The 20,688-nt window shown below is 35.4% G+C and overlaps 1 protein-coding gene across 8 annotated transcripts in view; it reads right to left on the bottom strand.

Annotated features, from left to right (window-relative positions):
• Window positions 1-4,975: 4,975 nt before the first annotated feature.
• The window catches only part of IP3K2 (Inositol 1,4,5-triphosphate kinase 2), a 426,861-nt gene continuing 411,148 nt past the window's right edge, over window positions 4,976-20,688 (bottom strand). For all 8 annotated transcript variants that reach the window (XM_085948987.1, XM_085948995.1, XM_085948991.1 and 5 more), the window contains 5 exons: window positions 19,555-19,731; window positions 12,608-12,680; window positions 10,592-10,722; window positions 8,389-8,640; window positions 4,976-5,490 (listed from right to left, as the gene is read on the bottom strand). In XM_085948987.1, the coding sequence (XP_085805113.1) occupies window positions 5,119-5,490; window positions 8,389-8,640; window positions 10,592-10,722; window positions 12,608-12,680; window positions 19,555-19,731 (1,005 nt within the window). In that variant the 3' untranslated portion in view covers window positions 4,976-5,118. The remainder of the gene's footprint in view (window positions 5,491-8,388; window positions 8,641-10,591; window positions 10,723-12,607; window positions 12,681-19,554; window positions 19,732-20,688) is intronic.

Consider the following 20,688-nt stretch of genomic DNA (forward strand, 5'->3'; position numbering starts at 1 on the left):
CAGATATTTGTGACGGTTACTGGGTTTGCAGTGGTATGACTTTAGTCAATGAGGCGGATTTGTATTCAGCGGCAGAAAATTGGGGCCCGATGAGTTTAAAATAGAAACAAAGATTTTAATTGATTTGAGTTTTTTAGTATTCTATTCGAGTCATTTTTTTCGAGCCTTTCAGCATCTTCATTCACTATGCGTACTCGCAAATGGCAAATACACACTGACAATGAATGGTCGCAAAAAATTACTCAAATGGTATTATAGTACAAAACTCAAATCAATTAGAATTTAAATTCAGATTCTATCAAATACCTCGATGTCTTAAAAAATGAATAAACTGATCTCAAATTCTAAAGAAAAAATTAATTTTAAATTCGAGAATTCTCTAATCTCGGGAAACAAAAAAAGTAGAGAAACCGCAAGCTTTAAAGTCCAAAGTTGAATGCATCCAACAAACTAATAGATTGTAATAATACTATGTCGTAACCCGTCTACTGATAAAAGGCATAAATATCACTGGCGAAGGGTGGAGGTAGGGTGTTAAGATACGACATAAATAGTGGACACTAAACTTTCTCATTCATACATATTAGTTTTCATTTAACTATGACTACAATGAGCAGACTTAGTTAGGTTTTAAAATTCAATAAAACCATGCGACCAAACTAGTCATATATGTATCTATAAATATCTAAAATTATACCATTACATCATACATAATTTGTGATATTTTATTGATAGAAGAATATCTTTCTCTATTATAGTTTGGTTCAGGCAGGGCTTAATGAAATTAAAAAAATAAACCAACACCATCTGTAATATTATATTGTATTAATTGAACGAAAACAAAAAAGGATGACTAAAAAAGTGTGTATTTTCGTCAGATCGCCCATAGCATACCAAAACTATAATGGTTTAGCTTAGACAGGGTTCAGTTGATTTTTAAAAACTAACCAACACTCTCTGCACAGCTTACAACCACCCTTCGCCACTGATACATATATTATGGTCAGCAAATATTATGTTTGATAAAGGTATTAGGCAAGTTTATGGAGTTGACAGATCACATATATTTAAAAATATGAAGTAAGTAGTATAGATCCACCAGTATAAGTTGTCCGCTGAGTGAGGGCGCCACATGCTAATATTTAACATATCACTCAATAGTTTTTATACTGTAAAAATAGGCTTAGTTCTAAATTCGAACACCTAACGATTTATGATGGTACATCTGTAGTAGTATTGTGAAAAAGTATGTAAGAACATAAAATTTTCAAACGCGCTTATCGCCAAAATTTATAAATGCGGTATAGGTTAGTTCACGGCCAAGTCGACTATCGGTTAATGCATAAAGTCCCTCCAATATTGTGATTAGAATCATAAACAAAACAATTTACATTCAAAATCATCTTTCATACTATATAATATGGCCTGTGTATTGTCAAAATTGTTATATTAATTTTGGAAGTCAGCGGTGTATTTTTTGAGGTTTAAATTTAATGTCAGTTGGTCAATGAATGCATGCATGCTAACCTGTGCAATGAGACGTGACCATAGTCTTTCGTTTTGAGTTTTGATAACGGATGTTACCGCCGAAGATCAGGGGTATACTGGTAGTACAGCATCACAAGCATTTGACTAGTTCTGTACTGATTTTACTAAATAGTTTGGCTGCATAAAAATCAAATTACATCAGCAGTCTTTCAAGAGGATCGTCTACTTCGATTGTCTATGTTGATTGCCCCCAATTGTGAAATGTCATTTTGGATTGTTCCCTAGAGTCGTGGCTAAAATAGTAGGTCAATGATTACCGAGAACTAGAGGTGAGTTGGAAATACTGTCACCAGTTTGTGCACGAGAGTTTTGGATGCAACTACCCGTACTCAGTACGTGTAGTCCAATAAACTTGTTCGAACGCATGCGATGGCATCACGACTCGCTAGTTGTTAGACTTTCAATACTATTGACATTAAATGCGCGCGAGCGAGATAGCATACTACGTATATCGAGCCGTAATAATATGGAGTTACGTAGTTTTAGTTCCAGTTGAGTATTCTCGAGACATATATCAAGTTGACGTCAGTCTCAAGTCCCGGAATAGGTATTAGTGCTCGAGTTCTGATAAGTATTTACGCGTTTATCTGGTTTCATCACTTCGAGCTTCTCAATTTTTTAGTGTTGTAATTGGAACTTACAAACCGAATTCAAATTTTATGGGTGATTGTGTAAATGGATAATAATTAAATAAACAATTTGTGGTAAACATGGCTTCTAAAAAGTCAAGTACGCCAAACGCTCTATATAATATCCCAGATACTAGTAAGTATTTTGGAACAAGTTTCGATTCCAAGTATTTTTTATACTGGTAGTAAGTATACTTAGTCTTCAAAATCAACCAGTTTGCCCACCTCTACCGAGAACACATGGTAATCGTTGACTGAACGGTTACTAATCTTCGATTGAGTTGTGAGTAAAAAATATGAATTAATCTATTCTGGTCACGACTCCATTAAACGATCGACAGTGACATTTCAGAATCGGGGACATTTGGTTCAGACAATTGAAGGGAATATCGTGGCAGATAATTCGTGTGAATATCTGCCTTTGTATTTTGACAATTAGACAATTTCGACAGTCCGAAATACAAACACTATATAAGAGCCATTTATAATAAAAATACCTGAATTGTATTTTTATACATAATATACAGTATGTAATTTAAACTTCCATCAATGCTACATAATCTGTACTGGTCTAGAATCGAAACCTGCGCATCTATTCTATACACAAGACTGCTTTCGGCCACTACAGCAGCTATCTCTGGTAGGTTTGTATCGAAGTATTAGCACTTATTGTAACAATTACAATAAGTTAGTTGTAATTGTTACAATAAGTGCTATGTTTTAACAGCACCTCTTTTGGTTGTGGTAAATTTCAGAGTGAGATAGACAGTTCAGAATGTTTAGACGGCTGTTACAATAAGTGTTAATACTTCGATACAAACCTACCCTAGATAGCTGCCGTAGCGGTCGAAAGCAGTCTTGTGTATAAAAGAGATGCGCAGAACATATCAGATTGGACACTTTTGAGATGTGACTCTATGACAGTGTTGCCAACTGTACTATAATTATAGTACAATACTATAATTTTAATTCTGCGAAAAATGTAAAATACTATAATTTTACGCCAAATATACCAAAATACTATAATTTTAAAGGATTCAAGACGAAAAATGTTCCTGTACTATATATTTTTCAGAAATACTATAATTTTTACGCCTTTGTACTATAATCAGCATACAAAAAGATGGCAACACTGCTCTATGATTGATGAAGATTTCCTGGGCCGATAACACTATCAATGAGGAGGCTTTAAAACGAGCCAACCAATCGCAGAAAGGCTGTATACTTTGACAATATTTTCCACGATAACAATAATTATGATTTACTCCAGTTCAAATGTAGAAAAAAGTAAACGATAGCAGGAGATTTTTTTGATTACACAACCTCTATAAGTGGCTCATAGGTACAAGGTGTTGTTAATCTAAGACAACTGTAATTTGATCATCAATATTTGATAGAAGAAGACGCCAAGAAAAGAATATTCTTCGTAAACACAGTTCAGTACGTATATACATACAATGTTTTTAATTGTGCGCAGTAGTTTAGCATCCTTTGAATGTCTGCAATATACAATAGAACCTCGATTATCCAAATTTCGTTACGATTATCAGAAAAAAATGGATTACTATTCAAGCAGTAATACAAGTATCTATTTTGTTATTGAGATCAGTGTTCTTCAACCGGTGGTCCGTGGACCGACTATATCTCTACACGATTCAGGGAATTCGCACTAGATGAAATGCTGGGTAAATTTTTGAATGCTGCTGATATTAACCAGAAAGTCATATTCAACATCATAACCCAATATTTAAAAGCGTTAGCTGAAAACTTTAATACATATTTCTCTGAAAATTAAGATCTACGTAAAGTGGGACCTCTAACCTCTAACCTGGATTAATAATCCCTTTTTGGAAGATATTTAATCATGCGGACTTGATCCTCGTGAGAAAAAAAAGCAGATCGAGCTATCTTCTGATGTCACTCTGGTGTCCAGATATAAAATGCAATCATTGGCTCAATTTTTGATATCCCTTGATAAAGAATATCCATCTCTGAATTTTATTATAAAAATCAGATTAATGGTAATTTTTTCGACTTCCTATTTATGTGAAAAGACTTTTTCATCTATGTCAGTAATAAAAACCAAACAGAGAAATCGAATGGATGTTAATGCAGCGCTTCGTCTCTCAGAAACAATGCTGCAACCACGTTTATCAAATTTGCTCACAAATAAGCAGCAGTAGATGTGGCACTAACCAAAAGTTGTAATTATTTTAAAACATAAGAATTAATAAATAAAATTCTATCTATAATGGTTATTATTTCTGGCTAATACCGGTCTGCAAAATATTTCTCCTATGTTCACCGGGCTGCGGGTGTTAGGAGGTTGAAGAACACTAATTTAGATTATCTGAAGTTATCATTATCAGGACTATGTTAATCCTCAATATTAGTCCAGAGAATCAAGGTTCTATTACATATATGTATATAAATAATATATTCTAGAGGTAGAAGCCATAGTATTAATAATATAAAAAGATATCCATTCATACAATAAAAATATTACTCAAACACACATCTTTAATTTCGATGACAATAGACAAAAACCAATCAAGAATTTTTTCATATATAATTCATACATAATTCAAAATATGTAGATATTTAGTGTCATTTATTAATATAATTTTAAATATAGGGTTAATACTATTGAATATTTACATTAAAATAAATGCTGACGGGTTAACGATCCTCTCAAACCCGTCATGTCTTTCCCCTTCAAGTCGTCAGCAGTATAATATTATATTATTACTTATAATATAGCGCGTATCGTTTGAATTCGTCAAATATTACGTATCACTCTCCGTAATTATTTTAATTTATCACGGGTTTCGATGTATGATTTATGGTTTAAACCCGTTCGTCACTAACTGGGTAGGTACTTGCGTCGGAAACCGTATCGTAACGGTTTCGTCGTTGATTTAATTGGCTACGTTGAAACGTATCATGTCTCGTCTACGTTATTCGTAGGCGCCGTGGCCATAGGCCGTGGTGCGTTTAATGACGGGTTAATCGTGTAGACGTTTTCGAAAATTTCCTTGTCTTTCTCTTCTTGGATAGTGGTGAATATCTCGATGAGGTTGTTCAATCCGATCATGTAGCCGTCTTCATGATTTCCGACGGTCCACTTGGAGGCATGGTCGATTCTTATGTTCTCCGGTAGTTTAACGGTCTTGGCGAAGTCGATGAGCCAGACGGATGCGCCGTGTTTGTCGTGAACAAACAGCAGTGAGCTTCCGATGACCTCGTGGAGCTGGAAGAAGTCTGACTCCTCCAGCGTCGTTTTGATCTCTTTCAACCGGAGGATATATTGTGGCTGTAAATTAAAAAAGACAAAAAAATTATAAAAACTTCCAATATAATATTTCAACATTAATTTCCAACAATGCAATCAATTTAGTTGCTTACGTTTTAAAAAAATAAGAAGAACTTGCAGGCCTATTCTAACATATCACTTAACATCAAAAAAGAACTAATTGTCATAAATACGAGGGTGGGTCAATAATTCCTTAGAAAAAAGCATTAAAACAGTTTTTATTTTTGTATTTTTTTTTTATTTCTCAACATAATCTCCTTGGAGCTCAATACACTTGGTTAGACGTTTCTCAATTTTTTTTAAACCGTCAGAAAAATAAGTTTTCGGAAGGTCCTCAAAATAAGCATTTGTCCGATCGATGACTTCTTCATTTGCAAAAAAACCTTGTCCACTTAGCCATTTTTTTAAGTTTGGGAAAAGGAAAAAGTCACTGGGGCCTAAATCTGGCGAATACGGTGGGTGGTCGACCAATTCGAACTTCAATTCTTCAATTTTAGCCATTGATCGTAAACATGTGTGAACACGGGCATTGTTCTGATGAAAGAGGATTTTTTTCCTGTTTAAATGAGGCCATTTTTCTTCAATTTCGTTTTTTAGCTGGTCCAATAAAGATGCATAATAATCCCCTGTTATTGTTTTTCCTTTTTCCAAATAGTCAACGAAAATAATTTCACGTGCATCCCAAAATACAGTGGCCATAACCTTACCAGCTGATTTTACGGTTTTCGCCTTCTTTGGACATGGTTTGTCTTCGCAATCCACTGCTTTGACTGTTCTTTCGTCTCGGGAGTATAGTGGTGTATCCATGTTTCATCTATAGTCACAAAGCGACGAAAAAATTCATCCGGATTGCGTTGCATGAGCGACAACAGGGCTTTAGAGGCCACCACCCTATTGCGTTTATTGTCGACTGTGAGCAAACGCGGCACCCATCTTGCAGAAATATTTTTCATGCCCAATTTGTCATGTAAAATAGAAATGACGCTACCTTTTGAGATCCCTGTAACCTCAATTATCTCACTCAACTTTAATCTTCGGTCACTTAACACCATATCGTGGATTTTATTGATCATTTCTGGTGTAGTCACCTCTACAGGACGTCCTGAGCGTGGTTCATCCTTTGTTGATGTACGACCACGTTTAAATTCATTTAACCAGTTATAAATAGTTGCAAGTGAAGGAGCAGATATGCCGTGAACTAAATCTAACTCATTTTTTATTTCCTTTGCTGTTAACCCTTTTATATTAAAATGTTTAATAACAGCTCTAAACTCAACTTTCTCCATTTTCCATTTTTCCATTTTCCACAAGCAAATTTTTTTTTTAAATGTACGAAAAACACACAACAACCCGACCAATCTGATTAAAACTTCGCAGCATACTGAATCGGTAGTGCCGCTGCATGAAAACAAACCGCTTACAGTACTAGTCGCGCCACTTGTCGGCTTTTCTAAGGACTTATTGACCCACCCTCGTATATCACATTTATCACGTATTTTGGCAGTTAATTATGTAAAAAAGTTAACTGTCTGAAGTATGTCAATTTTGCATATTGAGAATTGAGACGCAAAATCCGACGGTTTTGGTTTTGCTGCAATCGCAATGACATGCCTAATAAAATTGTAGGTTAGGTTGATATGTCTGACGTATCAACACAAAATTCTTGTGTTCGGTCTTATCCGCTTGGGTCCGGCAGTACGAACGTATCCGAATTTGACCGACATGTCTACCGACCTAAATTTTCGCCGTATTATGAATTAGAGATAGCTGCCGCTAGCCGTTTAGTGTAAAGAATACCTTCCGTGGTAATTTGGAAGAAAGAAAATAACGGAAACATGCTAAAGTGATAACCGTTAAGAATAGACCTGTTGGTTTAAATAAATTACAAAAATGGTATGTAGCCATACTGACAGAATTTGAATTTATCCTCAGTTACATAGTGAAAGCTTGGAAAACAACCATCTGAAATACTATAGTAGTTATCGAAAAGGTTTACTGTGCTCATAGAGAGGTCTTTATAAACAAGGATCGTGGTTCACATTCAGTTTGGGTCACCTGCATTGTAGAAATTTATAATTTCATTGGCTAAAAACCACTCCATACTTATCAGACTACATCTTATTGGCTACATACCACATAATAAAAATAATAGGCCAAACAATGAACGACCCCTTATCCTTATGTGTCAAACCACCGCCATCTTTAGATTAATAAAGCCTGAGCATAACTTTTTGCACAAGCAACGAGTGGTCCACTTTTCAGCTGTCAAAATTAGATCCCTGTTTGCTTGACATATTGATTCGCCCTTTCTCGTTTCAAATTGAATTATAAAAAATTCTCAAATCAAATATATTAATAAATTATAAATAATATATTATATATAATATATATATACATTCCTGTTATTCATCAGCTGTCAAAGTCAGACTAGTCCTTCACAGAAAAACCGGTGGTAATATCGATTTCCAAAAAATATGTAATATTTATCTATGCATTACATTTGTAGAAGGTGTGTTAATGCTAGTGTATTATTTATCATGTAACTTATCTATTCAAATCAAACCATTCCCTGTGTAAACACGACAGACGCGTCTGTATGCGCATTCTATAGAACAATGACAGTTCATACATAGACAACAACGGGAGGGGCGGAAAAAGTAGGACCAGTCGTTGTGAATGTATCGGCTTTCTACCAGAGTCGGCAATGGTCAAACCTATTCAAAATTAGCTTAAAGTCTATCTTATAATATGGTAAATCAATGACCAATGCCCCAAATTTCCTTCTAGCCTCTTCCTCTTGGAGGAAGGCATAGAAAGACGTATGACTACATAACGGTGTTCAATTAAATAAAGCCACATTGCCAACCCAGTCTCTAAAACCATTAAAAACACACTCACAACTACTTCAGGAAAATCTTTTGTGAAGTCCCTAAACGCGTCTCTGATCTGGTCCATGGATTTGGTGGTCTTGAAGTCCTTTGAGCTGGTTCCGTCCGCCTTCTTGATCCCCTCGATTCGGAAGCCGAGAGTAGCGGTGGAGGAGATGGTCTCTCGCCAAACCATATACCGAGGCTTTGTCACTCCTTTCAATCTGTGCTCCTCGTCGGTGGGCGCTTGAGGGTCTATTTGGATCATCTTCTCGTACATATCCTGGAATTTAATTATTCAATTTCAAATTAAATTAAAATTAATACTATATATTGCAACATTTATACATATTCTATACGGTTTAATTCTCTCTATATCAGCTATTAGACTGAGGCTATGGCGAAGGGTGGAGGTAGGCTGTTAAGATCCGCCATAAATATTGCATACTAAACTTTGTCAGCCATACGTATATATTTTCATTGAAATGAGACGACAATTTACAGACGGTATTGGTTAGTTTTTAAAATTCAATTAAATCCTGCGAAAACAAAAGATAATAGTCAAAAAATAATCGTCCATCTATAAAATATCTAAAATCATGCAATTAAATCATACATAACTTTGGATATTTTATAGAAAGAATAGATATTCGATATCTATTATAGTTTGGTTTAGTCAGGGCTTAATGAATTTAAAAACATTAACCAACAATATATTGTGTAATATATATTCTTAATACAACGAAAATAAATAAGTATGAATGAAAAAGTGTATTTTTAAGTAGATTGGGTATTTATGAAACATTGCATTTTTAACCAAAAATAATTCCAGTGTGAGGAATTTTTGAATGATTCAGTCCCAACATTGTGCAGAGTCTAAAATTTCTTTAATAGCATTCTTCTGTCTGTCACAATGCAGGGATTTTTGGGTACAGACCCCTCAAGACTGATGATTGTGACTCGAATGATTTGTCTATCGAAAAGCCTTCTCAAAGGGTTGGCCCAACTTCTCTCTGTCTGGTGGCACTCATGAATTGGTGCAACCATTTGGGGCATCTAAAAGATAAGACAGCGCAGACGACACCAGTGGAAACTAATGATCATAATAATTATAACCGTTAAGCCACTCACATTTGATAATCAATTGTGGATGCGACAGGTCGCAATAACTTGTAGGTCAGCAACCGTAGTTATAGCCGCAGGTTAAGTGTCCATCGCTAGACTAAAAGTGCGGGTGTGTGGGCATGAGGTATGTACCCACAATAACTTGATGAAATCCAATTGGTACCTACGCGAATTATCGTATGTTGACGACTTTACTCGTTTAAACATATAAATAACTACTGTCAAGGCACCCACGTCCTGAAACGGGCCCCCAGACTAGAATGTTTGGCGACCCCCCTACCTATCGCTAAGTTAAATGGCAGTGCTATGTTCTACAGAAATGTTACCTAAATGGTATTCTTCAAAACCACAGGGTTCCAGGATGTTTGGCGACCCCCCTACCTATCGCTAAGTTAAATGGCAGTGCTATGTTCTACAGTAATGTTCCCTAAATGGTATTCTTCAAAACCACAGGGTTCCGCAAGGTAAAATTCAAGGGTATTCCGTGTATTTTTAGCGATTTTTGGTATTCGTAAAAAAATGCACTTGAATCATAAAGTTGCCTGCATTTGACATCATAATAATATTATGAAGCACTTTTGTGGTAGCCAAGTAACATGGGACCCTTCGCCATATTTTATTAACAGCGATTTTTATTAATCAGGAAACACACTAAAAATAATTAATAAATTAAGTTCTACATGTGAATTAACATTCATATCAAATTGAATTCCACAGCCACATATTTTAAACTCGTAAAATAGCATTTCTGTGAAGCAAATTTGTGGTGTGTGTTTATGTCATCTAACTGGTTAACCTGTTAAATATATAAATTGAGTGGTTCACAAGCATAGTTGACCAAGTCCATTCTGTTTCATTTTCAGTAAGCTAGGTTCAAACATAATATTTGGTAAGATTTACCTTACACAGTAATTTAAATATACTCAAAATAACACTTCAGAATTGTAATCATACCCTTACAGAATTAGAAATACTCAAATATCATGTTTGAACCTAGCTTACTCAAAAATAATCAGAATGGACTTTTTTTTCGGTTCACTATGCTTTCACAAGCATAGAAGAAGCTTGTGAAACACTCAATTGGAAAATAATTGTTCCACGTAACAAACCTTTCTTAATTTAGGTTTCTCCTTCGCTTTAGCTAGCTCCTCCTCGAGGTATGTCCTGACGCCGACCTTGCAGTCCATAACGCATGGCGAGTCAAAATCACCCAAGAGATCTTGCAGCTGAAGGTAGGTAGCTGTTACATTATTAATAGTCAAGAAAAATGGTAGGTGTAGTATTTTTAAAGCATTAAAGATATTTTTGCAACTGTAAAATGTTTGCATTGCAGTGATACACAGTGAGTAACATCAAGGAATAGATTTAAGAATGCTGGTAGCTGGTATAAGAATATTCTATTGCTTTAAGCCAGGGTTAGCGAACCTTTTTACGTGTGCATGCCAAAATTTCCTAAATATTATTTTCGACTCTGTGCCAGCAGTTTTTCATGGGGAAAAGAATTTTTCTAAGAATCCTATTAAAAAATGATGATGTTGATTATGAAGATACCACTCACAGAACATAGTACACATAAAGCTTTATCACTTTTTACAATTACGCCATAAATTTTAGTCCACTAATTTTGAAACTGTCTGACAGAATTACTATTAACTTCACCAAGTTTTTGTTTCTTATTTGGTACAGTCATTTTTGTGGGTAGAAATGAAATTGTTTATTACTGTATTAGTTAGTTTGGTTCTTTACACACAAATTGACACCAGATTTGCTCCGATAAGATGAAACATTCTCTCGCTACAGTGGTCTCAAGAATTCTAAATCGATCAAAATTAGAGGTTCGCGCGCGGCGTTCCCCGCCGCCTGATGAGATTAGTGCAATAATATTATATGTGACGCATAAAGACCAAGGACCGACTTATGCAAATATATATACATCAAATTCTTGAAGAGTATTTGCCTGCTATTTTACAATGCCATCTGGCATTTATTATTATTATAGGTATTTTCTTCTCTTCAAACGCGTGCCATAGGTTCGCCACCACTGCTCTTAGCTATCTGAAGGAATATAAAAAGAGTTTTAGACAATACGAAACACCCATTCAATGCTGACATAATTGGCTCCAATAAAGAAATGTCTTCGCTCGAGGAATCCTTTCTGGATTGCATGAGAGGTGCTGCTTACGATTGAGAGCGGGCTGGAGGGTGCCTGGCATCGTGACTAGCAAGCATCGGCCGTAAGGAACTTCCTCCTAATTGCGAATCCACTGGACGAAATTCCTGACTTAGGTTTCCAAGCAAATATACCATATTATGTCTAAACCGAATCTGGTGTGGGTATTCCAGATATATGATATGGTGGAGCTTAAATTAGTTTTTTCTAGCGCAAGCATAGGTTTCTAAGTCATATTTCTGATTAAGATTAAGATTTTTAGTGTACTAGATTTGGTAGCCAGTGCAAAATTAATATTTTATAAGTTGGCGGATTAGAAGTGAAATATTCGCGTTTGGCATATTTGTAAGTGTTCATCTGAATATTATCTAAATATTCCTAAATCTGTGAACATGCATAATATGTGAGTAATTATGATTCGAATTTGAGTAAAATATAAATACTAGTATTTAGTACCTCACATCACATTGAAATATACATTTTAATAAATATATTTTTGTAACATATTATTATGAACACAATAATAATATAATGTTGCAGCCATGGGCGCAGTTTGTAAAAAATAAAATGGCTTCCGCAAACAACCCACATCATAGCATCTGAGTTTGCTCATACAACTTCTATTCTTTCATAAACATATAAATCAACTCTTCCTACATTATAATACGCCTCATTATAGCACACATATCATCATTTCTGTACATCTTTGTTATACGTTGTTAAAATGCATCCACAGGCATATCGCGGTATGCAGTTGTAAACAAACTCTACCTACATTGCAATACGAATTATTTTTGCAAATTCGTGTTGATATATTTAGCCTATTCTACTAACGTGTCCACTTTAATATTTATATTTTTCTGGGAGTATCTGCTATAAGCCGATGGTTGAAGCGTACTTTGATGATATTTAGGCCTGGAAGTATTAATAAATCGCTCTTTTTTGAAAAGGATACATTCTCCATCGTCACTGGTGATATGTCCTTTGTACTCCGGGACAAACGGCCGTAATGAGTCCTTCATCAGAACCTGAAACAATATAATAAACACTTTTAAATATCTGAAGTTCAACAATGTTCAAATAAGGATATAATTTTTTAACATTTCAATGTTGAATCACATTATAATAATATATTTTTTATCAAGCGCACATACAAGAGGGGTTCTCAGGTCCGACCCCCCCTTACTGAAAAGAAAAAATACAAATTATTTAGATAAATAGAATGTTAACATTTTCTTATTATTCGTCAGGTCCTCGTGAGAGACCCAACCTATGAACGCGTTAACACCACTCATCTCGGAATTCTACGACACCCAAGGTCTGTAGACACTGGAAGACTAGTGACACTCAAATCGGTGCAACTATCTAGGGCATCCGATGTTTGCTTTAATATTTTGAAGCGGCATGTCTAGAAAACAAGTAGGTTGTAGACATAAAAGGACACTAACGATTAATTATTCGATAACCACTTGTGGATGCGACAGGTCGTAAACTCATACGTGGACACCCTTACTTACACCTGCAGGCCAGATATTTATTGCCAGACTCAAAGTGCGGAGTGTCTGGGTATGGAGAATGTGACTGAAAAATCCTTATTCCGCAGTTGAAGTGACAAGAAGCTATAGGTAATTAGTAAACGGAGTAATTAATTTAGAAGTCAGCAGAACCTGCTAGATTTTCTTAAACACGCTCCTTTCCACCGCCTTAAAAATCAATAAAAAAAATGTTATGGATATTTTTCAAAATGAACCCCCCGAAAAAAATCTGTATGCGCCCCTGTTCCTTATAATATTATTATCTTTGGTCATGTTTGGTATACCTACAACCTCAGCAGCCGTATTGGGTTTGCTTTATAATGCAACTCATCAAAATTCGAAAGTTGCAAGTTGGGCAATTATATTATTATTAAAATACTAATTAGTAATGTAGGTAGGTACATGCCAAGCTAAGATACACGAATTAAATTAGTTACTGTATACCAGTGGCGAACACTGACTGGGCGGTGGGTGGTACACGATTTATATTATATTTAGATAAAATTTTGGCACTTAAAATATTATTTTATAATCACTTACAGTCATTTTATTATAACACGTCACTTGCCAAATGAATGTTCTATCTTTCGTTCTCTTTAAGAGTTTAAGAGCATCTACACATACCTAATTAAATACTATAGATGCTTTTAAATAACGTAGTATCATATTTTTTACCGTGTCCAGTTATTTGAACGTATGCAGTTCGCCGTATCACACTTCACCCTAAAGGAAATAATAAATGGTCGTATATTAAAGACCGTCCAACCTCTTTGGGTCGTAAAGTACTCTTGTCGGTTTACACTGTAAATGTCAACTTTACAGGAAGCCAGCGGCAAACAAATTTTAAATAATTACAAGATAAAAAGAACTTTTTATATACCTACAACGTTTTTTAATTTGCTATTGAATCATATAAACTTGACTTGGCTATCTTAAACGATCAAACAAATATTGTACTTGATAGAAATACTGAATAATGAAATGTCATTTCATATTGATTTCTATAGTAACGCACGTATATATTATTTAATAATTTAGTTGCTAGGACCCCCTACCAACCAATAATGGTACCGAAATAACTTTTTATACAAAACAGAATTAACTAAAAATGAATTCAATTCTACTTAAAGATGGATAAAAGTATTAAAAAAATGCATTGGCATCGTGTTCTGATATATTCTAAAAGTTTCAAATGTCTAGCTAGTCGGAAAGTTAGTTAAAAATCGATTGCAAGATTTGTACCGGACAATCAACCACCGGACAATTAATAAGAATACGACCTAAAAAAAACGTTGTAAAATAACCGATATACTGGATTATTTCTTAGGTTAGGTTAGATTTTCATTCTCGAATTTTGCCAAAATTGGCTATGAAAATTGAATTAATGTTCATATTGACTCTATTGACTCTAATAAAATTGGAGACCGTATAATATACGGTCATCTCTTTCCGATAGTAGGCTCACGGCGAACTGTACCACGGTGAAATGTTTTACGTACAATTTACATGTAACCATTTTTTACATAATATCTATATAAAAATATAATGAACAATCCGTCGAGGGAAACGACAATGGTATTCGTGTTCACGAAATGACATCCTATGCTGTGGGTACCAACTATATTACTTCGCTAAATCCTTGTACTATTGACCTAATTTACATACTATTGAACAAAAATATTGATTTTACAGTGAGAAGAGGTAAAAACCCAGCAATAAAATTATTAGATTGTAAAATAAGGTTTTTTTATTATTTATTATAATATTGAACGTGTTGTTATTATTTATTATGACATACAACACTGATTTCACAGAAGTCTTCAGCGACTAACATTTGGAAGCGAAGCTCTAGATTTTAATATCTAGAGCGGAATGCAATATTTCGATCTTAAGGATAAGTTGCCGAAAATGATGACTTAACTATAGACTATACTGACTATAGAGTTAAGGAATCCTTAACCATATACTACTTTTGTTATGAATACGCCCCTTCTGTATTACCATTTACTACTGACGCGTGTGTCTATAAAACAGTCCATACACTCAAATTCATTTAACAATTTATCTCAATATGGATATAGATAGTGTTAATTCGTTTGGCATGTACTTGCAGAATATTATTTTACTTTTTATACGCCAGCCCGCAGAAATACAAGATACCAGAGAGAATGACACTTGACGCTAGTGTTACCATCTTAAAAAAAATATCTTGCGGTGCCTGTGGAATCACGTATAATGACTGACAACGGAAACATAAGAGTATTATAATTAATTATGTATTTATAGTTATTGCATTTATTTATAAAGTGCAGTTGTCATGTTTTTGTCATCGTAATTTACAAAATTACAAAATAATTTACTTACCTAAACTATAGGAAAAAGAATTTTTAAATATGGTATTATTTTCAATAGAAAAACGAACGAAGCTTTAAGACGAGGTGAACCATAGACAATATGATCTTAACTAAGGACAATGTTTCTGCATAGTGTTTTCTGCTAAGGAAATTTTTGTTATGACAAAAATGTTTCTGCATTCCGCTCATTGACTTATGTCAATTTATTTTAGTCAAGTATTTCTACTCTGCTGTGGAAATGGGGTGTTATTGTTAATAAGATTCATTTAGTCCACGAGTTTATAACCAATTACGCTAAATATGAAAGCAGCTGAAATGGTGGATTGCTTTGAGAGAAAGATCCTGACGCGAATATACGGACCCATGAATACTGGTGGGGAGTGCAGAATTAGGTACAACACGGAACTATACCGCTTATACCAAGATTCAAAACTCTCCACCTTCATAAAACTCAGAAACGGCAGGCCATGTCCAGCGCATGCCTGAGTCACGGATACCGAAGAAGATCCTCGAAGGAAACCCAGGGGGGAAAAGGCCAGTGGGAAAGCCACGCACACGATGGGGTGACAGCATTACAAAAGATGCCAACCAGCTGCTAAAAATCATGAACTGGAAAAGACGTGCGGAGGACCGTTCCGGCTGGAGGACGGCGGTGGAGGAGGCCAGGGCTCGACTTGAGCTGTAGCGCCATCGAAGAAGTAGAAGAAGTTTATAACCAATGATTCGTCAGCGGGTACGCCAACTTACTATTAAATTCCATATTTCACTGTTATAAAATGTGTATAACATTCGCTGTACGACAAATAAATACCTTACGTATTGTAGTTGACGATATAGGATTATAACAGTGTTTCTTAACGTGGGGCGTACACCCCACAAGGGGGGTAATATGAATTGTTTTGGGGGCAATGGGCAAATCATATATATTTGTTAGAAATTGCTTTCCTACCTTAGATAACTCAACCGATGCTGCCTTAACATAAAAAATACAATTGCATGGCTTTGTGTCGAGACAGAAACAAAATATCCAATTATGACAATTTTAGCAAGAAACATACTATTGCCATTCCCATCATCATAAAAAAAATATAAAATTTTGAGAGGGAGCATAGAGATTTTTGAAGCGTTGAAGTGGGGGATGACACAACATGTTGGGAACCACTGGATTAGAGTATACGCTTCATAGCTTTGCACTCCGGCTGAAAGGGTGAAAATGGTGTAATATATTCTAAAAATATATTTTTTACATTTATTATACATAGTATCTATTTATTTTTTTATTACTAGATACATATTATATTAATACGAGTGAATATCATTTGATCTCATTTTATGTAATCAGGCAAAGAGGCGTATCAGTGTAGTAAAAAGTGCAAAGTTATAAAACGTAGGTACCTATACACTCTACCAACTGTACAGGTTTTACCAGGATCAGGGCTCGAAATGGAACGGAACGCACCGGAGCGCCGTTCCGGCTCGTAAAATTTGTAAAATTATCGCTCCATCTCGTGGAAAAAATATGTTGACCGTCTGAGCTAGATAGGCCGTAATATAGAAAATCTGACACATATTTTCATAAAATACACATACGATTTGATGACTATGTAAATATCTTCAGAAAATTGCCAAGCGCTCCGGTTCGTAAACTTTTCCATTTCGAGCGCTGACCAGGATCGTTCCGGAATTGAACCCTTTGTCCAAGATCCTGGTTTGAGATTATCCGGTATGTACAATATCCCGGATTTTTAGAAAAACCTACCTATAAACGGAAATTCTGTAATTTTCCAGGAAACAATCGATTCTCGTCGTGGACGTAAATCCTTAAGGCATCAAATACATCAGTGAAACGGCAAATAATTTTCAACTATAGGCGCGACGAAATTTTGGACTCGCTGCAATTCGGAGAGAGAACGTCGGCTGGGCACACGTCAATTTGTTTCGTGATGGCGACGGGGGTATCAATTCTTAAATCGTGTAAAGATGACAAAAACGTTACCAATTTTTCTTGAAAAAGAAAACATGTCAATGAATACATTATTAATGTTACTAATAGAACAATAAAATAAAAAAAAAACATGGTGGATTTATATGACAAATTATATTTCGTTCGGCGTGCGTCATTTGCACCCGCGACCCGCAATCCGCGCATTGCCTAGCCACGATCTTTTTAGACCATGCCTCAACTGATGTATAGCCACAATTAACAATAAGTTAACCGTCTGAACTGTCAACAGGTGCTATCTTTTAACAGCCCCTCTCTTGACTGTGTTAACTCTTAGAGCGAGATAGAATACGTCAATTTTACATTTTATTAAGAATTGAGATATATTTTCCACCTTAATTTATAACACCATCTGTAATATGAACCTATTCTTAATTCAACGAAAACAAATAAGTATGACTGAAAAAGTGTGCACTATTTTTATCGGATCGCCCATAGCATACCTAAACTATTACGGTTTCGTTTAGGTTTAGGCAGTGCATAGTTAAATTTTAAAACTAACAAGCACCATCTGCAAATAGTATTTATCGTTAAATTAAAATAAATACGTATGACTGACAAAGTTTAGCGTGCACTATTTATGTCCTAACAGCCTACCTCTACCCTTCGCCACTGATGGAATGCCTTCCCTGTTAATTTGGACCATTTTTTCTATAAGTAATCTAAGTTTGGACCAATGAAAATAACGGAAACGTGCTAAAGTGCCAACTGTAAAGAATAACTACGCAGATGCGGTTTTTGCAAGCTAGTCATCTACTTACCTAGTGAAAAATGCTAGATCTGGCAAGAAAACCGCAAAGTTGGCAACAATGCCTTGTTATTGTAAAAACGTGATGCCAACGCCACAATGATAATTAAATTTAAAAAATGTATAAACAACTTAAAGGGATATTCATTAATACCACGGTAATTAATAACGCAATTATTAATACATTATATTATAATATTGTACAACGGCTTTTTTATTTATGCTACGTCCATCACCTAACATTATTAATTAATGTCATCTTGAATGAAATGATATTCACACAGAATTATTTTCCTTTCATACATAATATGAATATTTATGTAAATTTCAATATATACCTATATTAATTGATTAGGTACCCATGATTCTGTAAATGCTGCTTCGCCTATAAAAAAATATGAGAAATTTCCAGGAAACACTGACTGAATAATTAATGGAAACTGAAATACCTGACGGATGTGGAGTAACAGGCAACCGATCTCAAGTGTGGAAGAATATGGGATACACTTAAACACGTGTCAAGAATACGCCATTCAAAGCTTCGTTCTGAAAAAATGCTATCGGCGTATGCATGGTTCAATATTGGTGTATTTGAAGGTTGCAACATTGATTTTTCCATAACAGATAACAAACCTAGTCGCCAAAGACCGAGATATAAAAGCCGAATTTTGTTCATAACTTAATGACGATCAGCAGCCCTATGTTATAACTAATGATATGAAGTCACCTGACGACATGACGTAATTGTGACGTCAGCCAATACACGCTCGAGGCAAGACGTCTAACGCACACGGCTCACCATAGATATTATTATGCTGAAACACCTATTTGTGTATAGGGACAATGGATAACGCCACTATTTTAGTAGCGTTATTTTCTCGAATGCTATTATCACTCCGGTAGTACGTCACAATGATGTCATATGACGTCATGTCGACCGGGCGACTACAACTCGCAAGTTCTAACACATGGCCCCAGGCATTAAAATGCTTGAAATACAAATCCTCCGCAGTATCTTTCAATATTACCAATATTGAACGGGCGTTTTGTCTGCGTGACAAAATTGAATGCATACAGATGTAACTATTAAAAATAACATATTCTTTAACACGTGTTTAAGCTTATCCCATATTTCTTCACCCTTCAGAATTAAACCTTGATACTTGATACTACCACACCCAGAAGCTAGAAGGTAACGTACTCCCTATTATTTCTGTCACAATATTAAAGCCAATAACAATAACACACAATGTGTGATCTTACCTGGAAGCAAACTTCTTCTTTGGGACAGAGTTTCTTCAATATCGTTCCCTGGTCAGGTCCGGCCTTGAAGTTTCCCTGGTGACCAGCTAGCTGCACCCACGGATACCGCTGTTTCTTGTAGGTTTGGAAGAACGGCGTCCACTGGACTATATTCCTCAGTTTTCTCCAACCGGATGTCTGTAACAGAAAATATAATGAATTTAGCAAATTTCGTCTAATATTGAACTAATTCCTTGAATATAGTGTGAAATTGCCATTGATATACTACTAGATGAGGAGTTCCCATACAAGTGTCATTTTAAAAATGTACCGCAAAAGAAGATATTACGAATATCGTCTTATAATATTTACTTGTAGGTATAATGCGTTAAGACCGTTAACATGGATTCCCGAATTTCACCCGTATTGCCGTGGCTGTAAAACTAAATTTGCGTTCTTGGAATAGTGACCCTAGGGTAACTGCAACCCAAAGCTTGCAAGCTACCAAAAATTCATGTCTGAGCGGACAGAGCAAGTCGTCATGCGCTGACTATTAGTTAGAGTAAGATGCAAGCTAGATCGGGCTTACTCATAATTATTGGCAGGTCGTTTTCGAGACAAATATTAAGTGAGCTTATATCGAGTTAAGTCCGCTGATATTAAAACAGCAAGTTTTAACACTGGCCGAGTCGCTGAAAATCGGGCGTCATTTTAAGAAGCATATGATTCATCCAGTAGTATATCGATGGAAATTGCTCATAATCGTTTTATTTTATTATTATTTTACTTATATAATAAACCTATATTTATACATCTATGAATAAGCCTCTTAAAGCGTGATATATCGAGATGCGGCAACCGGCGACTCGGTATAAGAATAACCAATTCGTAGGTGTACGTATGCGTTCTGCCAGCATCGATTCGCAGCCCGACGCATTTGATTTGTTGCTAGCAGCACCAAAAAGTTGCATTCCACCAATGTGTTGAGCTCCATTTGGCAATGTGTGTTTTGTGAATAACGATGACGTCACATAGACGCATTCGACACGTTGCAGACGAGACGAGTTTTGATGTGCGAGCCGGCTATAGAGACAGGGCTGTCAAGAAGATTTTCCACTTTCGTCATTTCACATTGTAGATTCATTTGTAGCAAAT

This window comes from Rhyacophila brunnea, unplaced genomic scaffold (genome assembly GCF_057557595.1).
Source record: "Rhyacophila brunnea isolate RB1 unplaced genomic scaffold, BYU_Rbru_1.0 scaffold_21, whole genome shotgun sequence".
NCBI lineage: Eukaryota > Metazoa > Arthropoda > Insecta > Trichoptera > Rhyacophilidae > Rhyacophila > Rhyacophila brunnea.